At 37.4% G+C, this 12,562-nt stretch overlaps 2 protein-coding genes across 3 annotated transcripts; both read right to left on the bottom strand.

Moving 5' to 3' along the window:
- Positions 1-352: 352 nt before the first annotated feature.
- LOC108986266 (vacuolar-sorting receptor 1-like) lies at positions 353-7,101 on the bottom strand. 2 transcript variants are annotated; one of them, XM_018958832.2, is made up of 13 exons: positions 6,872-7,101; positions 6,345-6,656; positions 5,057-5,749; positions 4,288-4,376; positions 4,119-4,188; positions 3,924-4,007; positions 3,452-3,528; positions 3,252-3,333; positions 2,464-2,546; positions 2,302-2,368; positions 1,736-1,864; positions 1,274-1,377; positions 353-721 (listed from the first exon to the last, which is right to left on the bottom strand). In XM_018958832.2, exons 2-13 carry the CDS (start codon positions 6,637-6,639, stop codon positions 623-625), a joined length of 1,872 nt encoding a protein of 623 aa, XP_018814377.1. In that variant the 5' UTR covers positions 6,640-6,656; positions 6,872-7,101; the 3' UTR covers positions 353-622. The 2 variants fall into 2 exon arrangements, with proteins under 2 accessions (XP_018814377.1, XP_018814376.1); XM_018958831.2 differs by having other exon boundaries at positions 6,345-7,101.
- An 844-nt stretch (positions 7,102-7,945) lies between these two features.
- Positions 7,946-11,940, bottom strand: LOC108986267 (transmembrane protein 87B). The gene is made up of 5 exons (XM_018958833.2): positions 11,635-11,940; positions 9,896-10,829; positions 9,398-9,493; positions 9,131-9,267; positions 7,946-8,325 (listed from the first exon to the last, which is right to left on the bottom strand). The coding sequence occupies exons 1-5, from the start codon at positions 11,847-11,849 to the stop codon at positions 8,142-8,144; spliced, it is 1,566 nt and encodes a 521-aa protein (XP_018814378.1). The 5' UTR covers positions 11,850-11,940; the 3' UTR covers positions 7,946-8,141.
- Positions 11,941-12,562: the final 622 nt, after the last annotated feature.

Consider the following 12,562-nt stretch of genomic DNA (forward strand, 5'->3'; position numbering starts at 1 on the left):
GAATCCCAGGATGCATCAAATGCGACGTGACTCCTCTTCGTTCCATTAATGTGGCGTGATTTTAGTCAGGCACGTCCACCTCTCTTACCAGTCTAGGCGTCGGGATTTAGGGTTAGAGAATGTCTCTAACTGTTCTACCAATGAAAAATTTTATGCATCAGTTACTATTTACTTTCACATTTCACAATTTTTTTTTTTTATAAGGTGTAGGATAGTGAATAGTGGCTGATGAGAATAATTTTTCTCTACCAACAGCCTGCCTCAACTTGAATTTTGAGCAAAGGACCCAAAAAGATGGGAGGAAAAACACTCACCGAATCTAATTGCCAAAAATAAAAAGACAGACCATTACTAACACAAATATACTTGGTTTCCTTGATTGGGAGAACAATTTATAATTACTATAATATATGAGCATCCATTAGGTTACAGATTTACAGTGATAAGTAGTAAGAACACGAGGACAAACTTGCTACTCGAAGAGAAACAGAAAAACCCTGTTGGGTTGGAAACATTACCATCCCCAATGTGGGGGGGAATGTAGGTATCCAACTTTAAGAGTTTGGTGATTGTCATTTTCTCATCATCTCAGTTGCACCTTTCAACATCTCTCTACCAACTTTCAGACATTGCCACGGGACATGTGATTACGTACCTCTCCTTGATTGTCCAATGGCATGTACTGCGCCATGATTGCTCGTATTTCAGAATCCATGTATCTCTGCAACAAGTAATTTACACAGAAAATTTGATTTACTACAAAAGGTAGGCGCATTGATAAATTGAATCCTATGATCCAAATTAGATCTCCATCATGATTGATTACCGACCAAAACTCATTCACTTACTTTGCATTTTAGGGCCTTTTTTGGGTCTATGCTATGTTTTTTGCATATTCAACTCATCCACCAACTCTAAAGTTGGCCCACCTACACCAAGTCCCCCTTTTAAATCTCTCTCTCTCTCTGAAAGTTTTCCTTCTCTCTGCTTTCTTCTCTTTCATTCCTTCTCTTCGTTTCAAGAATATTACCCAATCTAAGTGTCGCAATTCAAAAAAATCCCAGCATCTTATCATTCTCGCTTTCAATTAATTCTTACCATTTGACCTAAAAACCTCTGGATTCTTCTTCAGAATCAGAAGATAAGCTGAATTACCGAATGGATTGACTTCAACGAGTGATCTATGCATGCATACATTTTACTCCATTCTGAATCAAGGTCTACTGACAGGATTGTTTTAATGTATCCATGGTTTATGCAATATCAGACATACCCGGATCCTGTACTTGTAAACTGCATACCCCCCGAACCCAGCAGCAGCCAAGCCGAGAATAACAACCCAAACAAAGCTCCAGATGACTGTTGTATCATCTTTACCTGGATTTTCCCAACAGATAAGTTAGCAGAGGAAAACAATTGGCATATTGCAACGGGAAATTAGTATTCAAGTGTTCATTAACAAATGACAATCAAATTGTAGGACTGAAAAATAAAAGATGGCAGAATACTCTTCTTGTATATCAGATGAAACTCAAACACGGCCAAATCAAAATAAACAACCATTTCAAATGAAAATTAACAAAAAATTTTTACCATGGTTCCTAGATGCAAATCTTGTTGTTTGGTAAATGTCAATCAAAGATTCAATCTTGTGGATAGTGAACATAAAGATGAAATTCAGCCACCAAGTGTATCTCCTCCCAAAAACAAAATAAGACACTTTGAGGATACTTACTTATACATAAGTCATGTTCTTGCATGTACAATAAGCCACCGCCACAGCTGCACTCATAACTGCCCCATGTATTCTTGCATTTGCACTCTTGGCATTGGCAGGCCAGCTTCTCTTTGCATTCATCAACATCTGGCGCAAGGAAACAGCACAGAAGCATGTGCAGTGAGTCAGGTTTAAAAAAATAAATAAATCCTAGTTGGTAATTGAAAAAGAACAAAGCATGTGCAAGCTTATGACAAGGCTCAAGGCAACTATCCCTTTCCCCCGCCCCTCAAAAGAACAACCGTGGGCTTCTGAAGTGATAATTGAAAACTAAAAAACTAAAGCATCCTAACTCCGCTTTGCATGTAAGCTCTAATCATAAATATTCTTCACAAATTATATTCCGTAATCTTAGTGTTGTAACAATGAATGAAGTCCAAGTCCTCAGGTTAAGATGAAAATCCCATGACAATGGACCAGAGGAGCCTCAACTCTAATTGAGGTTTCAATTCACAACTTCATCAGTTTTACTATGTTATATGATGCCTGATTTTATTAATGGGAGTGACCAAGGTCAACCATACCTTCGCAGGCATTGACTCCATCACCCTTGAATCCTGGTGGACACTTGCAACCTTTGGAGTCATCATCCTATTTACTCGGTGTTTCCCATTAGATCAGAAACAAGAAGACAGGATAATGTGAAATTTGTGTGTCATTAATTGACTTAAAGCTGGAAAACTTACAACACAAGCGGAGTAAGTCATGCCGTCCTGGGATTTCTTCCAACAACCTCCATTATTAATTTCACAACGTAAAGCTCCAGAAGCTGTTAAACCAAGCACATTCGTGTCATAAATAGAAATGAAACAGATGAATCAAAACAAACGTAGCAGTTTTCTCATAAATTGAAACCACCAAATTAGAGTCAACACCACATGTCTAAAGACCACACCAGGCGCAACCCATTAATCTCTAGATACTTTCACCTAATTAGAGCTACCTCTGGTTTATAACCCTACTGACCCCACCCATGCCAAAGGGGGAAAACCCCCCAATACCACTTTTATCGGGGAGCTAATTCTGTTCTAGTTTAAGAGTTCTGTTATTACCAGCACAGTCCTGGCCGATTTTTCTTTTCAACTTCAAATTTTTTAGTGTTAGACCATGTGAGGCCACAGAAACAAAAGAATTGATTTCCAGAAACGCAATGTCAGGGATGAGCACAGAGAAAACTTATAGACGGGCTGGTGAGTATGCTTTTAAGTATAAGCCTCAAACGAATGAGCCAACAAAAAAGGGGCATGTTTGCATACAAAAGTATTACTTCAAGAAGACCCAGGTAACAAGCAAGTTATTAGGCCTGCTTATATCAAGCTCCTAGTTCCCAAGTCCAATTATCATAGAGACTTGAATTATAGCTACTCAAACCTGGCTGCATCACTCACAATAGCTTCCTTGCAGATTACGTTAATTTGGTATATCAGGTCTATCTTGAAACCAAACTAGCACTACATGAGGGGAAGAATTTTACCTTCACAATGAGTATAACCATCTCCAACAAACTTCACATCTTGCACAGCAGGGCATTCACATACTCTTCCCCTGAAAGTGTCCTGCAAGAATAGTGAGAATCAAATAAGAACCAAGGAACAAGTGAACTCAACGAAATTAGAAGTTCTCCAAAAATTCCCCACAAAAATAGCACCAGTAATGTTGAGACAATGAAAATACCTTGCATGCAGTTATGTTGGCACCCTTGTCCTGCCAGCAGCCACCGTTGTTGTTCAAACACTCATTTGTTTCTATCTCTGCAAGGAACAATTTATAGACAATAAATAACATATTGTCAAAAGTCTGTTTCAACGAATCAGTTGAAAATTGGGATCACAGATTAAGAACATTATCTTCAAAGATTTCCAAACCAATCTATAAAAGAAGGCCAGCTCACACATGTAGCTGATCTGTTTTTCTATATAAAATGCCAGTTCAAGGGGCCATGTACTTTCAACAATAGCTGTACCGAAAAAATGTTGGGGAAATAAAACACTTCATAGACATTCTGATAAATTTTATCAAGCTCATCCAAAGCTGAACTAAAACTGTTTCAGAAAAAGTCAAGCCGGTTCACTTGTTTTGCTTTTCTTCTGGTGGGTTGTTTGTAAGAAGGCAATAAACACACACACGGAGAAGGGAAGATGAAGACCTCCACTTAAACAAATGGCAGGCTCTGTGGTCTCTTCAAAACCTGCACAGATGGCCTTGAGAACTGCTACTTTGTCCAACTTACCTGAAAGCATTGTAAACATCAAAATAAAAGGAATTAAATGAAAAGGTAAACAATATAAAAACTATTATGCAGCTAAACACCTAACATGATCCGTATAGAGCTTCCTCAAACCTCTATACTGTCTGTTATTTATAACAAGAGTTGGCAATATAGTAACATCTCCACGAGAACCCTTGCCAATCTGAAAACCAGAATTGTGAATAGGCAAGATGAGCAAAAGCCTAGCATGGAAACAAAGAGAAATACAGACAAGTAGTGAATGTCTGTCTTAAGAGTTCACCTGTGCATCCTGTTCAGCTTTAAGAACTGGGTTGTCCACATCTGCAGTAGGGTCTCCAACGCATTTTTCTATCTCCTTGAGATCAACGCCTGTTAAAGCACATCACAGGAAACATGTTGATAACATTAGGTTTCAGTCTTTCGATATGGAACATAAGCTTGCTCTCATCAGCCAGCACCTAGTACATTACATGAACATACAAAAACAAAGAATCCATGAAAAAGTAAATGTGTTTAAATCAATTGAGTTCAGACATCGACAGAAGTTCAAGAAATTAGCCAAAATAGATAATGCCACGGCTAAAACAAAGACCAACAAGTTGTAGCTAATTTAAATTTAAAATGGAAGGAAAGAAGTAAATAGTTGTTGGCTAATTTAAATTTAAAGCACAAGGGTAGAACAAAACAATGGGTAACAATAAAATTAACCACTGGAATGATGGTAATGTAGTGAATGAGCCAATTCAGGGAGTGGCACATATATCACTCATTCAAGAGGATGTCACAGAAAACAATCCACCTTGATTAAGATGGCTAGGAGCAGAAATAAACCCTGAACCAAAAATCTGGCAAATTTTGGCAAATTTCAGAGATAAATCCAACATTTATATAGAAAGACTGCAGTGAAGTAACTAATGTGCAAGGCAAAATTTACACGTACAACAATCTTCTTGTTAAATATTTGAAATTTACAGCCTATGCATAGAACGCGAAGGAAACATGCATTGATATATCGAAACACAAGCATCCGTATGAAGTCTTGAACCTACCAAGCGTTTGAATAACTTGATTTGAGCATTCTTCAGTGTACTTCTTCTCTTTCATTGGGCAACGAATTGCAAAATCTGCCACATAGTCCCACCAAAGCCATGGCTTTCCACTTTCATTTGCCACCTTAAAGAAGCAAACTTGGCGTAGATTTTGAACCACAACATCCTTGCCATCATAGCCTCTTCTAAAATCCTGTTCAGGATCTGGAGCACAGTACCTCCCATGATTGATGCACTGAGACTTACACTGTTCACTCAAAATAAAAGCTTCTGGGCAATACCATGTTATATAGTGCGGGGTGAACTGAGTGTACCCTTTCTTCTCAAGTATTTGAGCTGCTCCTTTAAAGTTCTTAGCAAAGTCGATCTGGCTATCACACTTTGGCCCACATTCATCATTGCTATTTGTCCAAAACTCATACTCAACCCGCTCATCGGGATGTGGAAGAGCCTCGGACCAATCAAGATTTATGTTAACCATCTCTCTGTTAGATAGAACTTTCTTGATGCTATCCCCCAAAGATTTGCTGATAAGAGCTGAAGGAATGGTGATGTTCTGTAGATAATCAGCATCGGCATTCTCCTCTTCAGGAGTGTCCATGGTAATTAATGGTTCAATCCTGTCATCTGCAACCAGAATAGCAGCTGCTCCACCATTCTGTGCGTTCCAGGCCTTCAAGGTGAAGTAACAATCTGCCAGCACATCAAAGTTAAAGACGAAAACTTTCAAAAGAAAACAGGGAAAAAAATCCAAAAATCATGTAAGAGGCCTTCAACTTATGTCCTAATAAAACACTAAATGATGGATGACAATTTAGTTATACAGTTAATCCAAAAGGCAGAAACAAAACTTTGCGCCTGGGCTTCAATCAAATAAACGGGAAATACCGAAATCTATGAAAAAATTCCCTCATAGAATCTTAATGAAGAGAGACTAAGCTCCAGTTATCAATTGTATATACAAGGTAACCCCGTCGGTGACGAGTAGTATACAATGCATCGAGTAATTGACACCACCTGCTATGTCATGCTATAAATAGCATAATTACAATCATATAAATCGATTTTAGAATATCCACGTCGTTAATTTAACAATATCGAAACGGATTCATAAGCTATCGCCAAAAAATGAAACTTTTAACAAGCCATAATCTTCATTCAGGGTAACTCATAATTGGAAGGAAAACCAGAAAGATAAATATTGGGAAAAAAAAGCCTTAAAGTGTAAAATCAATTAAAAGACAGTTCTTTTAAAAAAAAAAAAAAACAAACAAACAAGAAACCTGACCTCCTCTATCGACAAGAAGAAAGGTGGGTAGGCCTCCGGGCTTCGACTTGAAAGAGATATCTACGCCATCGAAGCTCTTGCATGCCTTTTGATTGGCTTTGGGGTACGTCACAATGCCAAGCATAGTTCCTCCATACTGAGGAACCCCAAAATTTCCAATTGCACATTCATATACACCTTTCAACGAGCTCGGTGAAGACACTCTCAAGCTGTTCTTCTCCACCACAAACCTTGCCACACAAAACCCACATAGCATAAACCAAAAACACAGCAAAAGCCCGAGCCTTTCCCCCATCTTTTCACTGAGTCTCCCTAAACCAATCCACAAAAAGACCAATTTACTACGTTGTACTCAAAAAGACCCAACAAAATTAGAACTCGGTTTAAAGTATATTAAACCAAATCTGACAAGTAAAAGCTCTTTTTGTTTCCAATAAAATATGGATGTTTTTGAAAACCCAGATCCGAATGAACTTTTTGCAGTGAAAGTTGTCTGGGTCTTGAGCTGAAACTACAGAGAAACGTACAAAGGGGTTATTTTCTGCGTGATGATGAGTAAGTATCCCAAGGAGGAAAAATCAGAACGAAGGTCGGAGTTGAAAGCCGTGTCGGTTACGCTCAACGGTAAATTCAATCTCTCCACTTTCGATATAACTTCCCGGAAAATCAAGTTGATTTATATAGGAATAAGAAAGTAGCTAATGACCCGTTTTCTGAAATGTGAAAAATGTTGCGAGAGATTACCGCCATTAATTAAGGGTCTCTCAGTTTGGATTTATTCTTATTTGTGTTGGCCATTTTACGATGCTTTTATCAATTTTTACAAGATATACTAATAATGAAAGATAAGTATTTGATTGGAGGAGAATGAGGAACCCCACGTCGGAGAGAAAATCGATACGTATTTGCATGCAACCCAGGTGTCGAGGAAGCAGTTTCCACTCGTGACTTCTACCTACATGCTACAGGTTCAACTTGCAGAGTTATTATTTTTTTATTCTTTTTCTAGAAAAATGCTATTTACATTTTAAAATAATTTTTTAGTTTTTATTTTTTTTTAAATTACTTCGGATATTTTAATTTTTTTTTAATAATAAAGAAAGTGAATTTTTAGTGAAATTGTTATTTTTTTAATGGTTAATGATGTTAAAAAAATTTAAAAAAAATCTCAAATACACTAAAGTCACGCCTAACGGTATATGCTGGGCAGCCCCTAACATTGTCCCTTTTTCTATGTTATACCGTATGGGGCGAGCGAGTATAGGTGTAACTGTGAGGGAGCTCAAGCTAATAAGGTCACCCCTTCCTATCTCGATTCCTTGCATGTCGGATGATCTTATCATTAAAAAATAAACAATTACCGAGTAATCAGAAAATATTCAAGAGATCCATAAGTTGAGCAATTATAATTTAATTCCTTGAGAAAGTAAAATTAATGTAAAAAAAAAATGTTACATTCCTGAGTTGACAAAATGTAAATAAATATTTCGGAACGTGATTTGTTTGGAGATGGGAGATGCTATAAATAGACTAAATTATATAAATATATATATATATATATATATTGTAGCTGATACTATACGAAAAGCTATACATACATATTGCGTGCAATTTAGAGCTATATATCTCATTACCAAAAGAGAAGATGCTGTAATTATGTAACAAGTCCAGTCTGAATCTTTGCATTTCCTTCTCTCATTTATAACTCCTTTCTGCATACATCGCGGTTTATACATCGAGATTTACAGATTTCTAGAAGAACCCCACCTTCACCCCTTCACAGGGGCAGTAACACGTCTATTCTCGTTTATCTTCCTCGACATCTTCTCCAAGCCCATACACAAGGTCCGTCGCACTGGACCCTTTCCTTTCCTTCCTTTCCAGCTTAGCCACCATATCCCCACCCACCTTCATCCCTCCCGTTGTCAACGATATACCCTCCTCCTCAAAATCGTCTCCTGTCTCCTCTAAGTATGCATATCTACAAGTCCGACAACAAACAGAGTAAATATATAATAATGTCATTACTTCCTATTAAAACTTCCAAACACAAGCAAAACAAAGATACCAATATGCTTGCGACCATTTGTACTCTACAAACCGTCCACCAAAAAAATGAAAAAGGAAAATGTATAAACAAATAAGGCTTTGGAGTGATGGGGCAAAAGAATGAGAGAACTCCCATTTTGTATGTTTCTCAAATAAAGTCAATTGCTACAAGGCCAAGGCCTATTTGAGTGGATGGCTCAGCTTTAAAATGCTATCTACAAAAGGAAGGCATTCTTATTGTTACTGAAACTAATATGTTGAAGACACGTCGAGAAAAAAGAGGCATGATCAGTAATGCCCCCCACCAATTTGTTCTCTCCATATATTTTTCCCTTGTACAAATCATTGCTCAAATTATAATTTTTCTTACTTTTGCTTTGACTTAGATTTGTTTAAATTTAAAATATATATTATTTTATTATGTACTTGTAAAATGGTTATCTATGTATCACTTCTTTAGCACTTAGAGCTGTCCAGAAGAATTTTTGGATCAGCATTAAATACTTAATAAATATTATAAAGCCCATTTCATGTGTCAATCTATCTCCTACTTTAAACTTTAAAGTTTATACAGAAACTTCCAAGGATCTACATCCCAATCAATTAATCCTGAACACATTCAAATCCTGTCTAAACCATTAGAGGTACAGTTAACCATCACCAACCAAGAATTAAGAATAAGTGCAGCAAGCAGAAGACATCAAAGTAAGGTCAAGTAACAATGTCAAAGCAAGTACCTAGTTGGGTTTTGTGAAGGAGCCCAAAGAACACATATTACCACCAAGAGAGAGTATGCAAGTAGACTCCAGAACGCTGGAATGATCCAGGCAATTTGCCACAGCTCACTCAATGGGTCCGTTGCATTGAAGTAGAGCTAAGTCAACACAAGTCAAATGAGTTCTAGTTGATACTTAAATTAAGATACTTATAAATAGTCCACTAAACTTCATCTAATGTTGCACCTCATGGAATTGCAAATGTTTGGTCAACAGAAGTCCTATTACCTCAAAGCCTATCCACGCGATAGAGAGAATAACAAACACTGCAAGAGAATTGGTAAATTTGCGGAAAAGCTCCAGTTTAGCCATGTTTCTCCTCATCTGCATCCACAACAAACAACAAGGAGCACAATAATATTTTATATCAAAGACAGTCCCAATATAAAGGCAAATGTTCAGTAATTTTAGGTGGAGAACTTATCCTATTGCTAAGAGCACAAAAATGGTCACATTACTAATCATTGTACTTGCATATTCTTCAATTTCATTGGTGAAACCTGCATATTTAATTAGGGAGAAGCCACGTCCATAGAACCATAAATACATCCATCCATCAAAAAATATAAACATCATTGCACCAACAAATTTTACATTATAACATGTTACTGAATTAGATAATCTATTACCATCATATGTACATATAATAGACTGTAAACGAATACCTGCATTCATACTGAAGCAGTGATATGGGGGAAAGAGGAACAGAGAAAACAAAAAGATTACCTGAAGTTTCTCTAAAGTTCTTGCTAATGACGAAAAAATCCACAGAATAAAGCAGGAATCCAGGAAAGCAACGGGCAGAACCAAAAATAACTTTGTATTCCCAGAAAAATCATTAATGTTCCCCAAATGTTCAACTAGCTCAAGTGCCTCAGTAGCAATGAAATATATTATGCCAAGAATAAGTACTTTAGAGGATATACCACCAAGTGTCGGCTTCACAACACTATAGCCCATTGAAACCACCAAAAGAAGAAGGCGAGACACAGTTTTCTTGACAGAGCTGAAAGTTACAGCCCACAAAGTAATCGCCATCGGTCGGCTTCCAGTTGAATTGAAGTTGGCATATTCAAAGTACCAGACAGCCATTTCACACATTCCAAGAGCAATTACAGCTGTAATGTGGTAGTGCAACTGTGTGATATCCTTCCATAACTGAACAAACCTTATAAACCAGATTAGGCCAAGTGCAAGGTAAGCTAAAGACATAAAACCATAGAATGTCATCAAAGGAGCCATCTTCCCAGGTAAATAACCATCTGGGTTTCTCCACACAGTCCTTCCTTTGATTCTTGTGCCCTTGAGTAATGGATCACAGGACATAAAATAGAGGTAGTACATTCCAGTACTACTTATTTCAACTTCAGTATTCTTCATTGTAACTTCTTCCCTGATTCCTTCAAAGGAAGTTTGGATGCGTCTAGGCCACTTGGGATTGTCCACACTTTTTTGTATAATAACCTCTCCTAATTTGCAGGATCCAGAGTCTGCAAGACTCGGGTTGCAGCATATCGCATTAGACTTCAGGAAAGAACCTCCGATCCTTTCCCTGTCTTTTACCTCAAGTATGATAGCTTCCACCAACCCAGTGTTCGGATGCATCTCATTCTGCTTACTAGCAGACTCTTTTGTCCTCACAAAAGTGACCGTTTCAAACCTGAGAGTCCACAGTGAGAGTGGCAATCCTCAATAAATACATACCCAAGCATTACAAGGTTCGGTACATATACATGGATCTCAAAATTGAGAACCCATATTCAAGTAGTTAGCATTAATAAATTCCTCAGAGACAAGTAACATGAAATCTATGAGCATAAGTTTGTACCCACAAGGATTAAAAGAAATTGTTTCAAAAGAAAATGCCATTTTGGAGTTTTATCAATAATTTTTTTTTACAAGTATTTACTTGAGTAGGCGGAGGTCCAGTATTTTCTGAATCATATACAGAAATATTCTTGTTTGGGTGAGAAAGATTTGGACAAAAATACTTGACAGATCAGAAGATGCAATGCTGTACTACTACAATAGAATGGTTTTTTCAACGACATGAAAACTCACCAAGGCAGGATTTTGGGCCAAACCTTGGAGAGTAAACCCGCTACACGACCCCACCGGTCAGAAACTACCCTTCCAATCTGGTAATAAAAAATTTTCATTAAAGCTTAAGAAATTAAACTAGAATTCAATTTCCTGGGCTCCTAGACCAAGAAAGGCACTCTTACGATCGATTCCAAATGTCACTAAAAGAAACAGAAAAGTCATGTTCCAAATCCAAAAATAAAGTTCCTCGGTGGGAAGTTCTAGTAAGATTTAAGTTAACAGTTCAAGCCAGAATTATCATCTTTACATTCAATTAACTTAAACAAACCCTCACGATTAGGCACAGAAGTAAGAGAAGGCATACAGAAGCAGAAATGATTAAAATATTTGGTGAAGTAAAAAAGGGAAAGTAAAAACGAAACCTGATAAAGGACTTGCCCTTTAGGGATTTGTCGTTTAGGGAAGTGGACAAATTGTGATCCTTAGAAGCGTAAAGCCCTTCACTGCCGCCATGGAAGAAGGAGGCGTTTGATTGAGGAATAAACGCCTCGTTTCTGTACTCATGGATTGAAGCACTCACTGGAAATACGATTGAGCTGCATACGCACATTAACCTAATTAGAAACCCTAACCCCATACCTCTTTTTCCCTCTCTCTCTCTCTCTGTGGTTCTGTCTCCCCCTAAAGCGGATTGGCAGAGGAAGGGACTAGTCGCTAGGGTGCGACTTCGGGCAGAGGAACCAACTAAATTAGGACCAAGAAAGTGACGTGGCGGATTAGGATTATTGATTTTCGCGGCATCAACACGATGTCGTTTCGTTGACTATATTATTGATAACAGCAACCCGATTAGGACTGCGAACGGGCATAGCTGCTCGTGAATAACTTGGGCTGGACTCGTATAAACTCGATTCGGATTGGTTAATTTGATAAATGAATTGTTCGTGATCACTAATATTAGTTCGAATATTAAACGAGATAAATTTGTGTAATCTCGATTCGATTCGGTGTAGGGTCGTAAACAAAATTCGTATAAACTCGATTTTTATTTTATTATATTCATAATATATATATATATTATATTATTTATTTAACTGCTAAGGTTATAGTTTATTTTATTTTAATGTTTTTTGTTTATTTTATTTTAGTCTTTTGAGTATGGACTTTTTGTAGTTGATTTATAGTGTTTTATTTCTTTTAGATTGTGTGAAGTTGATGCTCAGCCCGTTTCAAGTAAGAGCCCAGCCCCTTTTGATTAAGCTATGCGTTTTGACCATGATAAAGCCTAGAGTCCCTTCTTATTTCTTTTCTTCTTCAATGCACCGTCCCCACCCCCCAACCTCCCTCCCC

Source organism: Juglans regia, chromosome 3, assembly GCF_001411555.2.
Source record: "Juglans regia cultivar Chandler chromosome 3, Walnut 2.0, whole genome shotgun sequence".
Classification (NCBI taxonomy): domain Eukaryota; kingdom Viridiplantae; phylum Streptophyta; class Magnoliopsida; order Fagales; family Juglandaceae; genus Juglans; species Juglans regia.